The sequence below is a fragment of the Catharus ustulatus genome, chromosome 1, assembly GCF_009819885.2.
Source record: "Catharus ustulatus isolate bCatUst1 chromosome 1, bCatUst1.pri.v2, whole genome shotgun sequence".
Classification (NCBI taxonomy): domain Eukaryota; kingdom Metazoa; phylum Chordata; class Aves; order Passeriformes; family Turdidae; genus Catharus; species Catharus ustulatus.
Window position 1 is genome coordinate 138,682,068 of NC_046221.1, and position 23,493 is coordinate 138,705,560.

General features: G+C 38.8%; 1 protein-coding gene across 6 annotated transcripts in view; it reads left to right on the forward strand.

Moving 5' to 3' along the window:
• MATN2 (matrilin 2) overlaps positions 1-23,120 on the forward strand; it is a 65,742-nt gene extending 42,622 nt beyond the window's left edge. For 3 of the 6 annotated variants that reach the window (XM_042779200.1, XM_033059297.1, XM_033059288.1), the window contains exons 8-27: positions 407-529; positions 2,725-2,847; positions 3,721-3,843; positions 3,995-4,117; positions 4,512-4,634; positions 4,722-4,844; positions 5,064-5,186; positions 7,731-7,853; positions 7,948-8,070; positions 8,164-8,286; positions 8,457-8,579; positions 8,784-8,906; positions 9,048-9,170; positions 9,331-9,453; positions 11,397-11,810; positions 15,171-15,323; positions 19,294-19,365; positions 19,884-19,988; positions 20,231-20,326; positions 22,766-23,120. In XM_042779200.1, the coding sequence (XP_042635134.1) occupies positions 407-529; positions 2,725-2,847; positions 3,721-3,843; positions 3,995-4,117; positions 4,512-4,634; positions 4,722-4,844; positions 5,064-5,186; positions 7,731-7,853; positions 7,948-8,070; positions 8,164-8,286; positions 8,457-8,579; positions 8,784-8,906; positions 9,048-9,170; positions 9,331-9,453; positions 11,397-11,810; positions 15,171-15,323; positions 19,294-19,365; positions 19,884-19,988; positions 20,231-20,326; positions 22,766-22,818 (2,615 nt within the window). In that variant the 3' untranslated portion in view covers positions 22,819-23,120. The remainder of the gene's footprint in view (positions 1-406; positions 530-2,724; positions 2,848-3,720; positions 3,844-3,994; positions 4,118-4,511; positions 4,635-4,721; positions 4,845-5,063; positions 5,187-7,730; positions 7,854-7,947; positions 8,071-8,163; positions 8,287-8,456; positions 8,580-8,783; positions 8,907-9,047; positions 9,171-9,330; positions 9,454-11,396; positions 11,811-15,170; positions 15,324-19,293; positions 19,366-19,883; positions 19,989-20,230; positions 20,327-22,765) is intronic. The other 3 variants (XM_033059307.1, XM_033059313.1, XM_033059323.1) reach the window with 3 other exon arrangements.
• The last annotated feature ends 373 nt before the right edge of the window (positions 23,121-23,493 follow it).

Here is a 23,493-nt window from a genome sequence, read left to right on the forward strand (position 1 = left end):
TTCAAAAATTACTAAGATTCATATTTGTTGTGAAAATTTAATGCTGAACAAAAGAGAGAGTCTTGCTTTTTAAAGAAGGAAAGTGTGATTTCTGTGGGTGAGACAGACTGGGCTTCAGGATTCTCCCTTCTCTCCATTTTGTGTAAATTCAATTGTGATTATTGGCAAAGGAAATCTGTATTTCACCAAGTTCGCTATGTGCCAAGTGGGGTTGTTGTATTAATTTCATTTGGGTGTTGTTAATTAACTCAGGTTATTCAAGTAGGTGGGGATACTTGCATAAGTAAAAAGCTGTACTGATCTTTTTCCTTTGCTCTGCAAAGACATCCTGTACTAACTACAGTGTCATAGTTTATGTATGTAAGACACCAATGTGATTTCTTCAATCATTAACACAAATCAATAGGAGTGGACCACTGTGTTGAAAGCAATCATGGCTGCGAGCAACTGTGCCTAAATACAGGTGATTCCTATGTCTGTCAGTGCTCTGAAGGATTTGTCATCAATGAGGACCTAAAAACCTGCACACGTGAGTCTTGTGAGAACATCCTTTATTTCAGCTCCCTTGGGAAGGGTTTCTGTTTTCATGCAGAGAAAAGGACTCACCTTCAATTTGTTCTTACAGTCTGCATTTCAGTAATACTTTAATAATTATTTGAAACAGAAACAGAAAAAGTATTTAGAAAAGAATACTTGTAAAGATAACTATTAGTCCTCTCATATTCAGAAAAGTTTTAGGAGACCTATTCATCCCCAAGTGTTGTGGACAGTTTTTCAGTCAATTGTATCTGATAGGTCATCTGGACAGCAGTGTCCCCAGGGCAAACTGCCCCACCTTTCCTGGGGCAGGAGGAGAACTGAGAGCCCCACACTGAGCTTTACCTTTACCATGGGAACCCTTAATAAGTGAGCAGAAGTTGTCCTGACAGCTCTCTGCTCTTTATAAATCTAATGACCATTGAGAATTGATACAATAGCACAAACAGTTGAATTGCCTCCTTCCCTGGAAAAATAACGTATAGAAAGGGCCAGAAAAAGAAGGATATGAGTGCATTTTACCTGTTGACTTTTTATGGACCTCTTTGGTGAAAGTGTCCACTTTTTCCAGATTTTGGAGGTACATTATTTTTCAAGCTTGTAGAGTGTTGGAGCAACTCCAGAGTTCACCCTTTTTCTTGTGCTCTCAGGCACAAAGTTTTAAGAGAAGTCAAACTGCAAGGCCTCAGTCACAAAAATTATCTAGAGAGAAGTGAGGTAAATCAGCAAAGGCCATTTGTCTTTGTATTTGTCCTTGTGTTTGCCTCCATACTAACCCTTTTAGCCCCATCCAGTACCTTGATAGACTTTGCTTCTGTCTACCACTGCAGCTGTCTAGAAAAGGACAGACAGTAACATAAAAGTATAATTAGTGTACATGTAAGAACAATAGGGTCTACTAAAAACATTTTTTAGATATTTATCTATCGTACCACTGAAAATTTAGAAACAGCCAAATAATGGAGTTCTATTAACTTGCAAATGGAAAATCCCTTTTCCTTTGTAGTAACAAGAGGTGGTTTTTCATTCCTGAGTTATTTTCCTCCAGGCTGTACTTGGAAACTTATCAGCAACAGAGTTCAAGAATCATTTGGACAACAGTCTCAGGCAGATGGTGTGAATTTTGGGGTTGTCCTGTGCAAGGCCAGTAGTTGGGCTTTGATTGGTCCTAGTGAGTCCCTTCCAAATCAGGATATGCTGTGATTCTATGAAAATGGTGCTGAGTGTAAGGAAACAGAACTTTTTTGAATCACTCCTCATAACCCTGTGCTCATACATATTTAGGAAAGATTTTTCCTATTCCTGAGCTCTAGATGAGATGTTGAAAGCTCGTGAACATTTTTAAGCTGCCATGAGGAGAGTTTTGACACTTTGCAATTTCCTGAATGATAAATTGAATGGAAGGGATTAGCATTTAACGTATACCAGTCCTAGTGAGAAAACATCTGGGACATTCTAGTATTGTATACACTGGCTCAAGGATCTTAAGAAAACTAGGGAATACCTGAATGGTAACCAAATCTGTACCCTGAGAACTCATTACAAAAAAATTGTGTGTAGCCAATAGACAGTAGCAAGTCCTGCTAGCAAAGTCTCAGAAGCCGTATGTCTTTATATGACAGAAAAGAAACACTTGGGAAATTTGAGATGAAAAGTGGAGCATATTTGACAGACTTGTCATTTGCAATTCTTTGTAAAAGCTTGAATAGTCCAAGCCAGATCCAACTGGCATCTGAGAGGTTTTCTTCTTGCTGCCACAGGAACTGGGTCAGGTCCACAAGTGAGTTCTGGGGACTGCCACCTTCCCTTCAGGCCATTTACAGACTATTTAAAGAATGTTCACAAGGTAGCTTTTATGTCTTTGCCAGTGTCTTATATAAAATAATTGCCAAAGTATTTTGGTTTTTTTAAATCTACTTTAATCCAGTCCAGACATGGACTCTGTTTAGCTATGTTAAGCACAGAAAAGTATGATTTCTCAACTCTGCTTAAAGCAAAAAATGAAAAGTAGGACCTATAGGACCTCACTAGGACCTCTTACATTTTATTGAAACTATATAATCAGATGAGAAACTGAATTATTGTTTAAGCAGTTCGACGTATTTATATTTGTTTATACGGAATGCAAATAATAGAGATGAAAAATAATTGAGTTAATTTTTTAAATAATTTTGATTGTTCCTACAGGAGTTGACTATTGTGCTCTAAGTGATCATGGCTGTGAACATTTGTGTGTAAATGGTGACAGATCTTATACTTGTCAGTGTTTTGAAGGATTCAGGCTTCGTAATGATGGGAAAACATGTAAACGTAAGTTATTATTCACCAACTCAGAGTCTAATATTACACACATAGAAGAAGTCTGTAAGGTAGGATTGGATTGCCTAAATGTTGTAGTCCAATGCAATTTTAAATGTTCAAGGATTTCAAGAGGTCATATTTCCCCTTAGGTGTCATTTTTGCCAGCAGTATACTGATATCTTGGATATGCTAAGGAATCTGAAATGGTACTGAATGCATACTTTTAGGTACCTGAATCACACCCTAAACATCTGTGCCATTTAAAAAGTAGCCTTGAAATTGGACATTTGGGGATCCAAAACTATGCAGAGCTGGGACAGCTGTGATTTTCTTCTAAAATTTCAATGCAAAAATAAGTAATGTTTATAAAATCTTACCCAGCAGGAAGCTTGCAACATTATTAATGGAAAGTTCATTTTGTCCAACATAGGATGATTGCAACAGAAATATCATAATTGTGTTAAAATTGGACTACATTACACTGTTTTGATGAGTGGCAGATATCAAGAAAAAAAAATAATAGCAAATTTTTCTCAACTTTTGTAGCGTAAGTCAGCAAGTAATCATAGAATCATAGATAAGTCTTGGAAAAACTCACAGGCATTCAGTATTTTGTTACTGCAATCCCCATAATATCTAATATCAACATCTGCTGTTAAAAAAATGTTTACAGAAAAAAAAATTAAGGGCATCCAGATATTACCATGATGAATGAAAAGCTCCTTATTCTTAGCTGATTTTTTACAACATCACCTTCTTTTGTTATTCTGTGCAAACAGAGACAATTCTGCTTGTCCGAAAGTTAGGACACATAAAAGCAAGTTAACTTTGAACATACTGACCTTAACTAACAGAATTTTTAATATAATAAATTATTCCCAGGTAAAAATGTCTGCAAATCAGTCAACCATGGCTGTGAGCATGTTTGTGTTAATGCTGACAATTCCTACATCTGCAAGTGTCGTGAGGGATTTGTACTGAGAGAAGATGGCAAGACCTGCAGAAGTGAGTGACTGGTATCTATTGAACACTTTTGCATGTACATCAGGCAAGGAAGGGAAGGGGTATTTTTTACTTCTTACAAACTTCCTTTTGATAGCTACATTTCTCTAACACGTTTTCATTCAAAACCTACATTTATATCGATCATTTCCAGGACAGGACATCTGCAAATCAGTCAGCCATGGCTGTGAGCATATTTGTGTTAGTGAAGATGACTCCTATGTTTGCAAGTGTCATGAGGGTTTTCTGCTGAGAGAAGATGGGAAAACATGCAGAAGTAAGTACCCTGAGACTTATTCATGGAAATTTATTTATAGTACATAGATCTGAGAAGCATTCAAACAAATACAACAATTTACTGTCATAATAGAGGAGTAGTCTTCGTATGTATAATATAGGAGTAGTATTTATATATTTATACATTTAGACCTTCCAAATGCTTGTAAGAGACTCTGTGGACAAAAATAGTGTCTTTTAATAGATCAGCTGACAGACTGGAAACAGAAAATACTCAAAAATACTCAGGTACCAAGAGTTAAAAGTGTTTGCTGCCAAAAATTTCACCTGTTTATGCCAGTGGTATAAGTAGACCTAATGAAAGCTGTTACTTCTCCCTGCATGATACATTTGCTGTAGATGGGCTTTAACCAAATATCATCAACTGTTCTCAGATAAAGACATTTGCAGTTCAGTTCACCATGGCTGTGAACATGTTTGTGTTAATACTGATGAGTCCTACATCTGCCAGTGTTATGAGGGATTTGCACTAAGGGAAGATGGAAGAACATGTAGAAGTAAGTATCCTTCTCTTAGTAGATTTTCTTTATAATTTTCATATTTGTAGATGTATTTTAAATATTGCGCTCTTATTTTTTAAACAGATAAAGATGTTTGCAATTCTGTTGACCATGGCTGTGAGCACATTTGTGTGAATACTGATAGTTCATACCTTTGCCAGTGCTATGAGGGTTTTGTCTTGAGGGATGATAAGAAAACATGTAAAAGTAAGTTATTTTAGTGTTACTATATTTTTCATATTCAGACACCTACAGAAGGAGCATATTATTTAGAGGCAGTTCTTATAGGAAATTTTTCCTCGCAAAAAGGAGCATAAATTCTTTATTTGCTAGGAGATTACTACTGTCAGTCTTTATAGTTTTGGAAGTGTTCTTATTCATCAACCTGTAGTAAATAAAATCTAAATTTTATTTTATTTATTTTAGATAAGGACATCTGCAAATCAGTCAGTCATGGCTGTGAACATCTTTGCGTTAATAATGATGATTCATACACTTGTGAATGCCATGATGGATTTGTACTAAGGCAAGATGGAAAAACGTGCCGAAGTAAGTAGTTTATTAATGAGATGTGATTTTTGTCTTGTTAGAATATTATTTACCGGTTCATAGTAGCCAGAATTGAATATTTTTCTCTATAGATCATAAGACTTGCAGGAATTAAGTACTGTTTGAACTAAAGCTACATTTCAGAAAAATCAGCCAATTTTAAGGTCTGAGTGTAGGTTTTAAAATGTGAACTTCATTTCCAAATTAAGCATATTGAGTTTTAATCTTGAGCATAGGATGTTGCTGCATTTTACTGTACGGGGTTGAAGTTCTAATTACCATTTTGTTCTTCTGTGTATATTTATGCAGATCATGACTTAACTTGTTCTGCAACCTCTTAGCATGTTCTTTCGTAAATTATGAGCAAATGAAACTCCTTCAGGCTTTTTATGTTTTCTAATCTTTCTATAACTCTTTTCTTGCTCCTCTAAAACCTCTGTTGTTTATCAGCATCCTTGTGGAAGAAAGTCTTCTAATAGGAGATGCAGCAGTGTCCAGGGCAGTGGAACAATAACCCATCTAATTCTTATTTGAATCTACCTATCATTTTAAAAAATCATTTACCTTTTGTTGTTTTGTTTAGTTTTTTGGGTTTTTTTACAAAAGACAGTGTTAGTCTCTGACCAAAATATTCTGCTAGTACTCGTGTTCAATTAATTATCTACCCTGATCAAAAGTTACGTAAGATTCTCAGTATTACAAGTGTTCCATGTCCCACAAGTATAGCCTTTATTCTTTGTTTCTAAATATATATCCTTAATTCTGGCTGTTTTAAAATACATATGATTTGCTGCTATCCAAAAAGATTCAAGTTGCCTTATATCAGCAGCTGCTTTATATTTATTTGGTATTCTCTCAGAAGTGGAATAATCTACCAACTTTGTTAGTGATTATTTTGTATTTTATTCTGGGCTGTCCATAAAAGTATTAAGTAGTAGAGAAGCAAATCAAATTCTTAGAAAGAAAGCTACAGCTAGTCACACATCTACAATTGGTTCTGAAGCCCTTTCTAGCCACTGTTAATCCATATAATGTTAATTCTGTAGTCTCTTTCCTTAATCAAAATAATACCAAGACTGTTGCCTTTTTGAATGCTCCATTGTACGAACAGCATAAGCTTTAAGAACCAGCTTCATCATCAATTAAGAAAGACATTTTTTTCGTTTTTCCAGGGTTTATTTTTCCATAACACCAAGTTGACTAATATTAGTCCTCTTTCTTTGATTTTACTCTGACTCAAGTTCCACATTGCCTGTTGCATTATTTTAATTCAGATCAATGTCAAACTGACAGGTTTACAGTGAATTACTCATCTTTTTAAACACTGGAACCACCGTACTTTTTACAGTGTGTGTGCATACACTGGGAATGGAGACAACTCAGTGTCTAGTAAAATGACCTTAAACAGTGCCATCACTGATGGTTATTATTATTATTATTATTATTAGTAGTAGTAGTAGTAGTAGTAGTAGTAGTAGTAGTAGTAGTAGTAGTAATAGTAGTATTTCCCCCCTACATCCCAAAATAGTCTGGCTCATACTTGCTTTCAGCTATGTAAAATTCCTTGTTCTGAAGTAATAGCCATGTCTGCTGCTGGTTTGTAATTTATTCTGTTTATAAGCAAATGTTTCTGAGTTGTGCAGAGCTGTGTATAAGCAGATGCTAACTTTAACTTACATTATAATTTCTCCCTTATTCACTATGATGGCATCTAGTTTAGATTGCCATGTCTTAAATATAATTATTTTTCAGTTAGAATGTTGTCTCATGTAGTAGTTTTTGGAATTTTTGTTTTGGTATCAGGAGACCCCCATGAAATTTGTCTCAGGTTGAAATTCTTCTAAAAATATAAACCTCAAAGAGTCAAGTTGAACCTGACTCTCAGGAAGTCACTTTTTGTGCAAAGGTAGTTCACCATTAAAAACTGATATTTTCTTTTGTGTTGTATGAAGAAGAAAAAGGGTATGCTGATAGATAGCTCCACTTCTCCCCATCTATCCTTTTTGAAGAGGTTTTAACCAACTGCTTTAACATACAAGTCCTCGCATCAATTTTCAGCAATCCAGTTAGATTTTGTTTATTGTCTTAAATAAGTAGTTCTTATTCTTTCAGGTTTTTTTTATGTAGACTCTTGGCACTGATATAAGGATGTTAAGAACTATGGTTAAATCATGTCCTGTGGTGTTTTTCTTAGTTTTGTTTTTTACCAGCATGAATTTGTGCTAAATGAATGTACTAAATTATTCCCTCCTTTCACTCTTAGTGCTCTTAATGTAAAATCATCCTCCTCCTTATCCTAGTCAGAATAATCCTAAAATGGTTTGTTTTCAGTTGGAAGTCATCCAAACCATGAGGTTCTGGTCAGATGGTAAAGAATAGATACTCAATGTAAACTAATATGTCTACCATTTAACTAACCAGAGATTTGCTTTCCGTTTGCAAGCTTCCATCTTTTTTTGCTCATGGGATTAACGCCCCAGTCTTTGTATTTATAAAAAAAAGTTTAACTAACAAGCCACATAAATATTGTCTAACTATTCCCAGGCAAAGATATTTGCAAATCAGTCAACCATGGCTGTGAACATGTGTGTGCTAGTGCTGGTGATTCATTTGTTTGTAAGTGCCAGGAGGGATTCCTGCTAAGAGAAGATGGAAAAACTTGCAGAAGTAAGTAGTCTGATATTTATCAACATACTTTTTATCTGCAGCTCATGCTTGTTTAGAAGTGTGCGAACTAGCAAAAGCTGTCATCTGTTTTCAGATAAGGATCTTTGCAAATCAGTCAACCATGGCTGTGAACATGTTTGTGTTAATTCTGGTGATTCATATACCTGCAAATGCCATGATGGGTTCCTACTGAGAGAAGATGGGAAAACCTGCAGAAGTAAGCAGCACAAGAACTTAATTGGATGAATTACACATACAATAACGGAAGCCTCTGCTGATGTGTGCTGACTACCAACTCTCCTGTTTGCAGACAAGGACATTTGCAACTCAGTTGACCATGGCTGTGAACAAGTTTGTGTGAATACTGAAGAGTCCTACATCTGCCAGTGTCACGAAAAATTCGTACTGAAGGAGGATGGAAAGTCATGTAGATGTGAGTAGCCTGAGCTATAGAAGTATGTTTTTATTTGAGGCTTTCAAGTGTTGTGGGTGTGAGTGCACATGTGTATGTTTGTGATTTACAACAATCTGGGCTGGTTAAAAAAAAAGACACCACCTCTCCCTAACAAGCCTCACCTCACAAACCCCCTCCACTTTTCTCAGATAAAGATGTTTGCAACTCAGTTGACCATGGCTGTGAACATATTTGTGTTAATACTGATGATTCCTATGTCTGCAAGTGTCATGAAGATTTCATACTGAGGGAAGATGGAAAATCTTGCAGGAGTAAGTTATTTAATCTTTGTTTTGTACTTCCTGATCTGTTAATGAAACACACTATGCAACAGTAGTGTGTTATTTGTGTCTTTATGATAGAGTCAGCTTCATGTAAGTGAGCTCCTTCATGGAAAATTATAGCCAAATTTTTTATATTTTGTGAAATTTATTTACCTAGCTAACTGTGCTAAACACAATTTTCATTATTCCAAGGTAAAAATGTCTGCAAAACAATCTCCCATGGTTGTGAACATGTCTGTGTTCCAACTGGCGATTCATACATGTGTCAATGTCACAAGGGATTTATATTGAGGCAAGACAGGAAAACGTGCAGGAGTGAGTAGCTGAAACTTTTATGGGGAATACGTTTTTCAGTCTTAAAAGAAATAACAGACTTAATTTCACTCAAAGCTTATTCATGACAATTTTGTATTTGAAAAATGGTCAAATAATGGGAATTCTCTTAACAATTCTCAGATAAAGACCTGTGTCAATCCATTGACCATGGCTGTGAACATGTGTGCATTAATAACAACACTTCATACAGCTGTCAGTGCCATGAGGGCTTTGTCCTGCGACGAGATGGGAAAACATGTCGAAGTAAGTAACTCATTATGTGTGTCAGCCTCTCTTCTCTAGCGTTGCTACATAAATGAGATGTTGTACTCCTTTGTCATATGTTCTTCAGATATCATGTTTGGAGTCTTTGGATTTATAAAATGTTAAATAGAGCACAGACAAATACTTCAATTTTTCCTAGGTAAAGATGTCTGTAAATCAGTTGACCATGGTTGTGAATATGCTTGTGTTAATAATGACGATTCCTACATCTGCAAATGCCAGGAGGGATACGTTCTAAAAGAGGATCAGAAAACATGCAGAAGTAAGTATATTTTATTTAGAAAACATTTGTTTCTTTTATTTCTAAAATTAACTGAACTAAAATTAACTAAGTTAATTATAATTAATTATAAAAAAATTATAGAGTCATAGAATGGTCTGGGTTGGAAGGAATCATTTTAAAGATCACTTAGTTCCATTTCCCTGCTGATGGCAAGGACACTTTCTACTAGATCAGGTGTCTCCAAGCCAAATCCATCTTGGCTTTGAACTCTGCCACAACCTCTCATTTCAAACATGACACAATATTTAAAAGCCCAGGGCATATGTGTGTGGCAGAAAATGTCTCAAACAATTAACTTGATGCTCTCCTAAGCAAAAATCTATCAAATTGGAAGAGTTGTTTTAGTATATCATCAAATACAATAATAATATTTGAAACATCAGGAAAAAGCCAAAGGGGGATCTTATTATCAAGGAATGTGCATTTTAATCAGGTTCATATACTATGGGTCTTTTATCTTTATATACTATATTTTAAAATACCATTAATTCTATTTGCTTATCTTTCAACATGACATGCATTTATCTCATCTTAAAAATTGGAGGAGAAATTCTACTGGAATGCCATAAAAACATTTATTCTGCCAAAAATGGATGCCTTAGGTGAGGAAGCTGTGATTACCAAAAGAACTGTAACAAGTTCTGACTGTTCTCAATCCTGACACCATGCACCATGAACTGCTGCCTTTTCTTGACTTATGCAGTAGTATTGAGGTGGTTCTGAGATGTATGTTCATTACATTTTCATCACCTTAGTACATGCGATGTGTCTTTTTCTCAAATGACTGCAGAAAGGAATTCTTGAGCAGTTTTAAAATAGGTACCTTTAAGAAGAAAAGTCCAGGCTTTAAAGCTGAAAATCCCTGGTTTGTACATTGACTTAGTAACAAACATCTCCAGTAATTTCTGCAGAGTAATTTCTGCTGCACAGTTCCCTTTTGTGTAGTGCTTACAGCATTCTCCCTGTACAAAGCTCAGACATGAGTGGAAGTCAAAGTTTATTTGGTCCAGACTAAGAGGCAAATCTTACATTCCTTAGTATAGCAATTTTCCCTGGAAACTACATTGATCCAATAGGAGCTGAGCATCTCTGCAGCTAGCTTTTGCACAAAGCACACCAATTTCTGCCTGCTGAAGGCAATTCCTTTCCGGAATAAAAAAAAGTACCAAAACAACCCACCTGGCAGAAGCAGTCTGTAGCTAGGAAGATGTTCTCCAATCTCTAAATTCGCTAACCTCATTATTGATGCCCAGTGACTACAAACTACTTTGATTTTGCATGTGCATTTACCAAAAAGTATGGGAAATACAAATTTTACAAAAATTTTACAAATTTTCCTAGCTCTGAGTGAACCAGAAAAGATTATTTGCAGCAATACATAATTCTTCTAAATACAAAATTGGTAGACACTTACAAGCGAAAAACCTCTTATCTAGCCAATTCTGATTCTCTCAATAATTAAATAGTTTAAAAACTGTTTTATAACTCCTGCAACACAAATGCAGCTTCAGTGATTCTCTTCCTTGTCTCTCAGTGCTGACAAATTTGACAAAGGCAAAGTTAGCATACAGACTTATGTCTGACAGACAATGATGGGAACGCTGTGCTAGCTATGTTTTTCAGTTCTCTTCACTTAAGAGTAATTCTTAACATTTTTAAGAGCTGTAGTATTCTGCAAAGCAGACTATGTCTCAGTAAATATTCTCTGTGGTTATAATTTTGTTAAATTCTCAGTCATAGGCCCACTCTTAGCTTTTAAGACAGTCTGGACACAATATCTTCAGACACGTTGGCGCAGTAGGACGAGCCAGGAACAAGATACTTTAGATGATCCCTGAGTCTTTGCCAGGGTGTCTGGATCCCTTTTCCCAGCCTCATGTAGTTTTTTCCTTGATCTATACGCTCTGCTGCTCATTTCACAGGATGCACTGAAGGCCCAATTGACCTGGTGTTCGTGATTGATGGATCAAAAAGTCTTGGAGAGGATAATTTTGAAATTGTAAAACAGTTTGTCTCAGGAATCTTGGATACACTTGAGATTTCACCCAAAGCAGCTCGAGTTGGTTTGCTTCAGTATTCCACTGAGGTTCGTACAGAGTTTACATTAAGGCAGTTCAGCTCAGCCAAAGACATGAAGAAAGCTGTGTCACAAATGAAATACATGGGCCGAGGTTCCATGACAGGACTGGCACTGAGGCAAATGTCTGAGAGAAGCTTCACAGAGACAGAAGGAGCAAGACCATTTTCAGCAAATGTCCCTCGAATCTCCATTGTGTTTACGGATGGACGAGCCCAGGATGAAGTCTCTGAGTGGGCTACCAGAGCAAAGCAACGTGGTAAGTGGAGATGTTTTCAGTGTCTCATTCTAAAAAGGAAATATTGTTAGAAATGAGATGTAGTAACAGTTTGGATGTGCTAATTGAGAGAGCGTCTGACAAAGCAGACTGGCCAGTACAGTGACCACTGTCCTGCACATCAGATCTGTGTGTTCTCAACATCAGAGCTTTGTGTTTGCAAGGAAGGGCCTTTGCTGCCAGGCATGTGCATCACCCCCCAGAGCAGGACCCATGGGGGGGTCTCACCACAGCTGGTGGTGTCCTGGCATGTCCTGAGTGCCTTCAATGTATCCACTAAGGGTAGATATTGGATACAGACATCTGAGAACACTGGAAACTTCATCAAAAATTCTAGGAAAACAATGAAAGAAACCCCAAGGTGTCTCTTCAAAATACAGCAATCTATTCTTGTGAGAAATACTATGGTAATAATTTGCTGTATTTTTGTTTACAGGGTATATTCTTTATTTTTGACAAGTTTTATAGTGCTAATGGTATTCTAGAAGGACGATGATTCTTTTTGAAAGAATATAGGTGTGGTGCTGTCTATCTTACTGTTTCTACATGCCTATATGCTGAAATGTGACTGAAAACTGGTGATTTTTAATTTCTAATATGTTGGGCAGACATCCATCCTTTAGGACACCTGTACCACAAATCAGAAGCTTTTCATCTGTTTAGCGGAGTCAACTGAAAATTTTTAAAACTTGCCAAGAAAATAAACAATCCATTTTTGCTTGGCAAAACTTTTTTTTTTTCCCTCCTTACAAGAAACCCCTTTAAAAACCATGGGTGATGGTCCCCAACACAGAGAAAATAGCCAGACTTTAAAAGATTTTGCACATCTTTTTTTCTGTGCTTGTTTTATTGATTTGACATATTAATCAGAATTTGATACATGATTAGTAGAGCCTTGATCAGGATTGATACCTCTCTGTAAGGAGAAAAGGGAAAAACAACCAAGGATATGAGAAGGGCACGTGCTAACAAGAGTGCCATTACAATGAAGGATAAAGTAGTTTTAAAGTATTTTTTAAAACCCCAAACATTTACAGGCTTACTAGTGAGATGAAACTACATGGAGAATTTTCAGAAGAAGGAAAGAAGTACAAACCAACTTTCTTGCTGAATGAAACCTCAGCTCTGGACTGCTTACACTGACTCTGCAATGCTACAGGCCAAACCCACCCCCTGTAATTGCAGCATAACCAATAGAGTAATGCTCAATATGAGCATTAAATTCAATATGAACGTATTTATTCAATATGAAATAGATCTTGAAAACTGTATCACTGATATCCCCAAGTCTTTAAATAGCACTCACTTCAGCATGACTGGTGCATGCATTAAATGGAATCAGCTTCTGTTGAACACTTTTCTTTCCTGGCTAAAGTGCAATGATAGGCAGATTCATGAAGAAAACTAAGGAGATACTCACATTAAAAGTGAAAAATTTGGAAAATGCATATTTTGTAGTATTATCAGGCCCATGATTCTTCAGCAAAAATATTAAAATATGCAATTCAGTGAGTGTGCAGCAGTTATTACCTCATGTTAAATAAAGATATCAAACCTCCTCATCCCAGGTTCATCTGAAACCAACCAGAGAAGGTAGCTGCTTCTCTTGAATCATGTAAGAGCTGTGAAGCTCATAGCTCTACAATGAATCACAAAATCAGTACTCGTTGTGGACACCTTCTAAGCCAGAACTGATATAAAGAGAAATGTTGCATCATATGCTCATGAGCATAAAAACATAACTGCTGAAAAAGGGATTATTGAAGATCTGTATGTTTTGTAGCTATTGCTTGTTTTAAAACTGTCTGGTGAGAGGGCTCTGAAGCACTTCCTCTTTCCCTGCTTCCAGAGTTAAGAAAACTACACATTCTCACTTACCTTCTCCTTAGCACCTCTGCTGTGGAAATACTTGTCCTGAGCATCCCTCTTGTAAGGCTTTTTCTTTCCTAGCCTCATAAATTTCTTGTTTTCCCATTCTTACCCTCCTAAGCGTGCCTTCCAGCCTGTTGGTGGCCCTGAGAGAGCAAGAATCAAGTCCCAGTGTGCTCTGAGGATTTCAATGAAGCACTTAAGCATTTTTCTGAAAAATTACTGCCAACTTTCAGGATTCTGCCCCATTTGCTAATATGCAACAGGTTTTCCCATCAACTGAGTACAGTAAATTCACGAATACAAGCCGCACTGAGTATAAGCCGCATCTCTGGGTGTTGGCAAATATTTCGGTTTTTGTCCATAGATAAGCCGCACACGAATATAAGCCGCTCTGTCGTTTGCAGCGAGGACCCGTGTGCAATTAGTAACAGAACCGCGGGAGGGCGGGGTTTACTGGCTGAGCTAAGGCTGTGCAGGCTCGGCCCGCTAGGGGCCGCTGATGGGGCCAGGTGGCCCAGCCCGGTGCTGCCGCTCGGGGCCGGCCGCCGCTGCCCCTGGGCTCGGTCACCCCGGGTCGGCGCTGCCCCGTGGTGGCAGGCAGGGACGGAGCTTCCCCCGCTCCTACGGCAGCGGCGGCGGGCGGGGACGGAGCTTTCCCGCGCCCGTGGCGCCGGCGGCGGGCGCGGACAAAGCACCCCGCCTCCTCCCCGGGCCGCGGCAATGGCTGCGCAGGGCTCCCGTCGGCTCCCGGAGCCGCGGCAATGGCGGCACCCCCCCCCCCCGCGTCCTCCCCGAGCCGCGGCAATGGCGGCACGCCCCCCCCCCCCTCCCCTGGGCTGCAGCAGAGGAGGAAAGAGAGCTCTCCCGCCTCTCTCCCCGCCCCCCGTGCTGCCTGCAGGGAGCCAGGGCGACACGGTAACACTGTAACAATTGCGAAATGCCGGCTTTTACTGGCCGGTGCTTGGCTCGGCACTCTGGCTGGCACGTCTGGGGTTGTAAATGTCAGAAAATTATTAATATATTAGCCGCACCCAACTATTAGCCGCACTTCCGGGTTTCCACCAAAATTTTTGTCAAATTGCTGCAGCCTGTATTCGTGAAATTACTGTAATCAGCTGCATTGCATGTACCCCACACACAATGTGTGTAGGGCTTGCAGTGCAGTTCTGAGGCTGAACTGTGCAATTCTCTTGGATTGTTTGTACTACTCTGTCTGTGACCATTTACTATCAGTAGTGGCCAGGCAAGTGTCATCTCTTTAACAGAAAAACTGTATGTCCCATTACAGCAAACAAGATAGTTTCTGCAAATCTCCCAGTAATTAACATGAAGCCTCTTCACTGATTTTGAAGTTACATAGAATATACATTAGGCTCTCTCTTCCTCTCATATTTTCCTTCCATGGATGAAAAAGTGCTTAGAATTAGAACTGCTGAAATAATAAGTATGTGCAATTTCTTTTGAATTCAGGTATCATCATCTATGCCATTGGAATAGGAAAAGCAATTGAGGAAGAACTGCTGGAAATTGCTTCTGAGCCATCATATAAACATCTCTTCTATGCTGAGGATTTCACAGCTCTGGAGGACATAAGTGAAGAGCTAAGGGCCCAAATCTGTGAAGGTAACAAAATTCCATTTTCCTTGAGATAGAAGAGGAGTGAATGTTTACAGGTGTTTTGGTTTTTGGATTTTTTCTGCCCTTTAATACTTGAAGAATATATACTGTTAATGCATCACTGTGTAAATATATTGGTAGTTATCTTCCCTTTATTTTCATGAAGGTTTCATAATATGTACAATTCTATGCCTAGAAGAATCAATTGCTTCTTCTCTTTTCTATTTCCACAGTTAAGTCAGCCATGCAATGAACCCCCCTCCACCAAATAAACATGATCTGTTTCATTAGGAATATGGGCAAATAATCAGGGATTTGTAATATCTTAAAAAAAGAAATCTGAAGACCAGCAGCAAAAACCTAAACCATAGCAAAATAAATCATCAGGAGCTGTTGTGTATATTTATAGAAGACTAAAAATAGTTCATTGAACATACATTCACAGCTACAAAGAGTGGGTTTCAGTTATGCTTAAGCCCCGAGTTTTGCTACACAAATGTGGAAGATTTGTTTCAGAAAGCACCCTTCTGCACTCTGGAACAAACAGCTTGTATATAAACATTCCCAGATGAAGTTTTGCAGGGGAAGGCAGAATGTGAGTTGAGATGAAAGCTATGGAGCCAGAGAGAGGACAGCATGTCTCTCCCACTCACACATTCCCAAGACTCAGTATTTTTTTGTAAATTCAAATTGGTACCTGAAGCAAAATTCAGAAACAACACATAAAATTATGTTAGTCATATTAGAATTGTGCAAGACTATTTAATTTTCACTAGCTTTTATCTGGTTGTTTTTCTTGGAATTAAATGCAAACAGGTTTTGGCCTTTTTTTTGTTTTCTTTAACATTATTGTATAAAATTAGCTGCAGGAGATTTCTTTATACAGACCTCAAGGAAGAGCCTGTAAAAAAGACTTTGAGGATGTCTCTTAGCTTGCATGGTCTTTGTCCTTCAGTCCTAAAAAGACCTAATTTCATCTTTCTGAAATATTAAATAATATGATAATATAAAACCAAGTCAATTCAATTAACCTTATTAGGCAGATAATCTTCCAATGACAGCATGTCATCTTAAAAGCTTTTGGAGATGCCAAAGCCAGAACTATCTAGCTGGCAGAACAATAATTCTCACTCATTAGCAAACCCCAGTATAATAATTCTCACTGACCAGCAAACCCCAGAGCTCAGTGATGGAAATGCATCCTTCAGGTACACACAACAGTGGTTAGCGATCACCATTTTTTTCCTTTTAACTACATTATTTACAATATGAAAAAATAAGTAAATCCTGCCCCTTTGTGGCAGTTTGATGTCTACACCTCTGGTAACCAGGCAGCATTGATGCTTCAGCTTCTGTCCTCCCCCGCTCCCAGCAACAGGCAATGAATGCCTCACACCTGTGAACTGAGGACTCATCCAGCCTTGTTTTTCTGGACACGCCAGTACTACCTATTATTCATCAACTCACTCCACCAGAAATTCTGCCTCCAAACCTTTTACACAATCTGAAAGGTCTTTTAAAAATTCCTTCTATTGTATACAGTGCAATTTTTCTCCTCCTTTGCAACAGCAATGACTTTTATCTTTATTCCAGCTTTGGTCCTTAGCAGGGGTTTTCTGTGGCTCCAACTTGTGAGGACAGTAGGAGATCCTGTCCTCACGGACTCCACTAACAGAGTTTCCCATCCCTAGTTCCAGCTGTGGGTGCGCTACATGTTTCCAGCTAAAGTAGAAGCCCTTCAAACGTTTTTTGGGGGTTAGGCTTTTTTCTTTTATTCTTCTATTATTACAAGAAAGCATCTGCCTTGTAAAATAGCTGCTGATTACTATTAATTATTTTTGATGACTAGTAGTAAAGGCAAAAAAAAAGGAGGGTTTTTTTTCTCTTGCCTCTTATTAAGAGGAATTCAGTTGGAAGGTTCCCATTGGCTAATGTTAATTTCTCATCTGACTGGAAGCACTAACGAGGCTCCGGCAATGTCATACATAATACGCACTCAATATGATTGCAGCTTCAGCCCTGTTCTGAGCATGTGCAATATGGGAGCTTTTAATTATATAGTCATACACCCCAGCCCTGATGAGATGACAGTACTCAGCAGCAGCTGGTTAACATTGTGTGCTCCTTCCAAACTGTGTATCATTATCAGTTCAGCAAATATTCAGACACTGCTTTTGATGACACTTCCTCACAGGCTCCTCCTAACAAATTACTTGGTTTTGTTACAAAACAGAACACTAAAAACGAACATCCAACTTCAGCATTGTTTCCCAACAAATTTATTCATTGCACTGACTTCACCAAGGGATTCAGGGTGATCAGCCTCTGTCACTGCTTGTGTGTCTATTCAGCATCTCAGAGGCAATGAGATCAGAAATCTTTGAGCGCCAACTAGTTTCTGAAGCCTGAAGAGGAATTTCTGAAATGCACAATATCTATTCCAAACTGCAGACCTCCAGACCTCCTGCCACACCTCTACCAGGGCCTCTGTCTTTTTTCTGTCCCTAATTACATGTCCATACCAGCCCTGTGTCCAAAGCTCAAACCCTTCAGGTCAGTTCCTCTGGCCCCCCTACAACCCCCACAACAACCTCCTTATTAGCTTGCAGCTTCTGAACACCTTCTAGAACCCAGGTTCAAACACTCAAGATTCATTTTACCTGCTCCATCTCTCCTATAACAGTAATCTTCACCATTCTTGTTGCCACTTGATCATTCTTCAGCTAGACTCTGCTTCTCATTCGTTTCATTCCCTTGTGATCTTATCCCACACCTCTCTGCCCTGAACTCTTCTCCAAAATCTGACTTCCTTCCAGCAGCTGAGTCCCATGCAGACTGAGATCTATATCTATATCATCTATATCTCTCTATATAAATATTGTAGTTCTGCTGCCTGATCTCTGGTCTTCTTATTCAACCACTCATCTGTTCTTCCAATATTCATGCTCAGTAATTCCAACCTCCACTCAAGAGGGCCTCATCTCCTTCCCAGTGCAACTTAGCACAGCTGTGTATTATTGTGCATCTGTCAAACTGTCTAAACCAGCAGGGACCCCAATAGTTATAGCAAACCTGGCTGTCACAGAAGCATCTTCCACCTTCCTACTGCATCTTCAGGGCATATCAGGTGAGTTAGTCAGCTTTTACCCTCATGCATTTACTTTCAGGGAAGGAGCTCTGGGTTCCAGAGGAGGGAGTGTGTCCCAGAAGCTCCATGCACCCTGGCATCATCGATCACGTTGTGCAGTTGTTAAATACCTGCTCTTTAGCTCATCTGGGCCATTTCCTTTGAAGGACCCATTCCCCAGGAACCGCGGCTGCCTCCACGCTGCCCTCTGCGGGCAAGAACGGGGCAGGGCACACAATGGCTGAGGCTCTACCTCAAAGCAGGTTTCTGTTTCCCCTCTTGACTAAAAAGATCGGAGTGTGGACTCTGAAATAAATCCTTACATTTTAAAGGCTGTGCTTCATTAATTAGAAACGTGTATTTTGGCTTATAACTGTAGGGCATCAAATAGAATCTGCTGCACCCTTCTCGCCTAAAAACTCCCAACTCCCTGATCGATGTTTCCCATTATAAAGAAGAAAACTGAAGGACAGGAGGAAACTTTTTCTTTCTCCAAGCAATATTCTTATTCAGTTCACCCCAAAGGATGATGGATTATAATGAAACATGAAAGAATTTTCACTGTAGGACACAAAGTAGATTGCTGTCATTTCAGATTGCTTCACTATTATTAAATAATCACTTCTGGTTTTGGAGGAGTTAGTCTGATAGTCTGAGTTGAAGGGCAAGTCCTGGAGTTTCCATCAACACTGGACCTCTTCTAAATTGCACAGGTATGAGGCATTCTCCATGTATTATGAGAGACAAGCACCAAGTTACTGGCAAGAAACATCTCCAATTCTAGGGAATGTGAACATTTTTATTGCTCCTTTTGTGATATCGTTTCCTTTGGCAATTTCTGTCTACCAGCCTTGAAAGAGTCACCTCACCAGCAGGATGCATCATCTGGGAGGCTTCATAAGAATGGTCCACAGCCTTCAGGTTGGCTGTTTTAACTCAAGTGTCCTCTCCTGCTGCCTTTTCATGCTGCCTTCTGTAGAGAACTCTCAGAATTCAGCTAAAAGGGTTCATCTCATGTCCCTGCCTCCCTGCCCCTCCAAGTCACCATTCATTCTGGAATGCAAAAAATGGAGATTCACTGTAACAAAAGCATGGCTGCATGCTTCTTGCATCATCTGAATGAAATACTTCATGGGGAAGCTTGTATTTCAACACTATGCTTGACACTTTAGGCATGTTCAGCTTTCAATCACTTCTGTTTCTTACAGGCACCTCCACAATTCTGCAACCCACAACTTAAAAGAACTTATACAGTAAATACAGCCTAACAGCTTAGTTCCTTCACATCTTTGTATCCCTAGTTCTTTCCTTGAATGATCCTCACTGCAATTAGTGAAATTGCTTACTAATTAAGGAGAACTCAGTGCATGCGAGTAGAAAAAAAATTAAATTATAATTTAGTGGGTCTGATTTTTAAGACTTTTGGGGGTTTCCTGCAGGACCTGAATCAACCACAATAGCCATCACAGATGTCATTGACTGTCCACATCTTGCAGTACACCACAACTATCTTTTTGAAGACAGTCACATTCACTCAACAACAGGTAATCAGGTTACCTTTGTTTAAAATAACCGAGACTGCTCTTTGAACATAGAGGACTACACAGTGTGTACTGTTTTCCAGTACTGACAGAATCTGCCTCAGGGTGTTCCTTTGGATGTTGACCTGTTTTGAGAACAGGAAGCTGTATTAAACCTGCTCTGCATTTATAATTCCTTGTCATTTCCTCCCCATCCTATTCAATTTATTCTGCATTTAGCCTATGCTTAAGTGTTTGTTTTTCAGCAAAAGCCTCAAAAGATAATGACCAGTGCAAATGTGAAAACCTTGTGACATTCCAGAACTATGCAACCAGTGAAGTAAAAAAACTCACCCAGCGATATATCCTTTTTGAATAACTGTTTCTTACAGGTAAGATAACAAAGGCAGGTTAAACAAAATGTTTTAGCATCAAGTCTGTCTCCATAGCTAAAATCAGTTTATTGTAATGAATATCGAAACTACGTAATAGTTTCCAAGAAGCAAAGCCCTTGACTTTCTCTTTCATAGAAGGTACCAAAACATTAATAAGGATCTTGAATTTTAATAAATAAATAAATAAATAAAATAAAATAAAAAATAAATAAGCCCTTACAGCAAAGATCTTCAGGAACAGCAAAGAAACAACTGGTCAAATTCAAGACTAACACACTTTGCTTTGGGTTACTTCTTCAGGTACTACTGAATTAGCATTTACTGGCTATAGGTGTCAAAGTAAAGGAGATGTTTCCCTGCTGAACTGCTTGGTGAGGCACCATAGGCAGTCATTTTGAGATCCTTCTTCTAGATGAAGAGAAAATCAGAGGACTCAGGTTTGGTTAATATTGCATTAGAAGAAATGCAGATGAAACTGAGCAAAGTGCAGATCTGTAGCTTCTGCCACCGTTAGTCTGTTTATTTCAAGGGAGCTGCTAGTGCAGCAGCCTTTATGCTGCCTGTAACATTCATATCTCAGGAAACAGCAGCAAACTGGCAATACAACTCATCATACACTACTCATACAGCAAATTCCTGTATAATCAAATAAACACTAAGACATCACATCTTCTACTTGAGTTGTGTAACTGTGTGCAAGAGCAGTAAGCACTTACTTTCTGCACAGAAAAATGCAGTGATACCAACAGCTCATCACTGTGTGCTGCCCAGACAGGAACACCTTCAGACTGTGAACAGTCAGTCCAGAGGGAGGCAAGCAGAGCCCTCAGTGGCTGGTAACCTGATGCAGAATGTTGCCTACCAGTTCAGACCTTCCCTGCAGCTCAGAAGCTTAGCGACATGTGCTTTTTTTGCTTTACCATTTGAGCAGGCAATCCTGTGATTTTTACCCCAATGGCTCAAGGTGATGGAGATCCTGTCAACACTGTGCGAGAGACTAGGAATTTTGATAGGAACAGTGCCAAGCACTTCCTCAGAGTGCTGCTTTGAAGAGTACAAACCATCCAGTTTCCTCTATTAGAAACCTCACTTCTCTGCCTTATCTCAAGAGCAGCTGAGGTACGAGGTGATGCACTTGTTTTTGGTAACTGCAGACTGCTGGCTAGTTCTCAGCCAGAGATCTGGGGGGTGAGGGCAGGAGAAGTGGCTACAAAATTCCAGTTACACAATAGAGGGACCAGTCCACTCTGTTTCGTGTTCTGCTACATTAACTTCTAGCAATAGTTGAGTGTAGTTTCACTGCTCCAACTTTGCCTCTGTGAACACTTGAGAAATATATCTGATGAAGAAAATGCAGTTCACGTGGCTTGTACGCAGAGTAACCTTGCTGCAACAGACAGATGAGAAATTACCAAACCCAGTGTCCAGGCAGACTGGACACCCACAGAAGCAGAATACCCACTCTTGCTCCTTACCAGCAAGAGGAGATTCTTCTGCTGCCAATGTGGCCCACTCAACATGTGGCTGTTCTGGCCAAACTCAAGAGGCCAAATTGAATTTGCCTGTCTGCCCTAAAAAATTCCTAACAGTAACATGTCAAAGATCCCAATTCATATGCCCAGTTCTCCATCTTCCCTTGTGTAACACCTTAAAATGTTGAAATCAAGACCCTCGTCAAACAAGCAATGAGTGGGGTGAAGGAAATTCATCCTTCTGAGGTAGATCTCAGTGCCTTCAGATCTCGCTTGATGCTAGGCCTCCTCTTAGCTTCTCCTGGATGAAACCTTTCCATGGAACTTGGAGAGAGGTGAAGCCAATAGTACTGGTCCAACCTCTTCCTGCAGGAGACAACTGGAAGTACTTATCAGGAAACGGATGCTGTACACTACTTTGCATTGCTAAAGCTTCTTAGTGTAAATGCAACAGCCTAGATCCCATGGAGTTTGTTGTGCTCTATTCCACATCTGTCTGGAAACCACTGTCACAACTGCAGACAGGAACAGACCATAAGGAGCAGACATTCTTACTGGGGTCTCAGAATCCCAGTTTTATTATCTACTGTTAGTTATGTGCAATTAAGTAAAACATTTTTTAAACTGCATTAACTACATAAATATTTACCCTCCCTTTAAAATAGAGAAAAGCAATCCATTTGTAGAACCAGCCTTTTTAATAATCTGCAGTCTGAACTCCATGTCAAGGTATGCCTGTCAAGGAATGGGGCTGCACACAGCTTTCTCAGCTGATCAAATCAGAACAAGAAAATACAGGGGAATATTGTTTGAGAAACTACTGTGAGTCAAAGAGGAGAAAGAAGAGAATGTTTATGGACCATAGCAATCAGGTAGCTGACTTTTTCTATTAATGCATCCTATCAGTAGCTCTCTTTCCTTAACTTTTATCTACTGGAAGAAATGACAAAGAGAATGGAAGACTTGGAAAACAGACTAAAATACTGATCAGACTCAAGTGTATGTTACACTGTATATTTATACATACAAAGTTGTCAGAGCTATTTTCTTAAAACTGGTTCAAAGTAAAATAACATCTTTGTGTCTGAAGTTGAAAAGACTATTTTGGATCCTTGCATTTATATGCCATGTGTTGTCTTGCAATGATTGCAGAGAAGAAATGTTGAAAATTTTATAAAAACAATTTAGTAACTAGCAAAAGTTCTAATTAAGCAGAACAACTGAAATAAGCTATGCAAAATAATAAAATGCTGTTATTTTTTGAAATTAAACCTCCATGTTTTGAAGTATTTTTAGAGTATGAATTTGGCTTGCTTTTCTGTATTTTCCTCCTCCACTCTTAGTATTTTAAGCGCAGTCTGTGTATATATATAAAATTCTATGTATTCAGACATACACAGAACAAGTGGGACAGCATTCATAGCCATTAGGCTTGACTTGAATTCTTCAAACAAGAGTAACTACCGGATCAGTAGAAAGTAAAAACAAATTCATACACTTGTATTCAAACTGTGATGGAATTAAATGCTCCAAGTGGGAACTCAACTCTATCAGGGCATCACAACCTGAAGTTTCAAGAACTTTTTCTTATTATGGCCAGACTATCCAACTTCTCCCTGCTGTCCTTTGGTCAGTATTCACTGATTCTCTAACTTTCCTGAA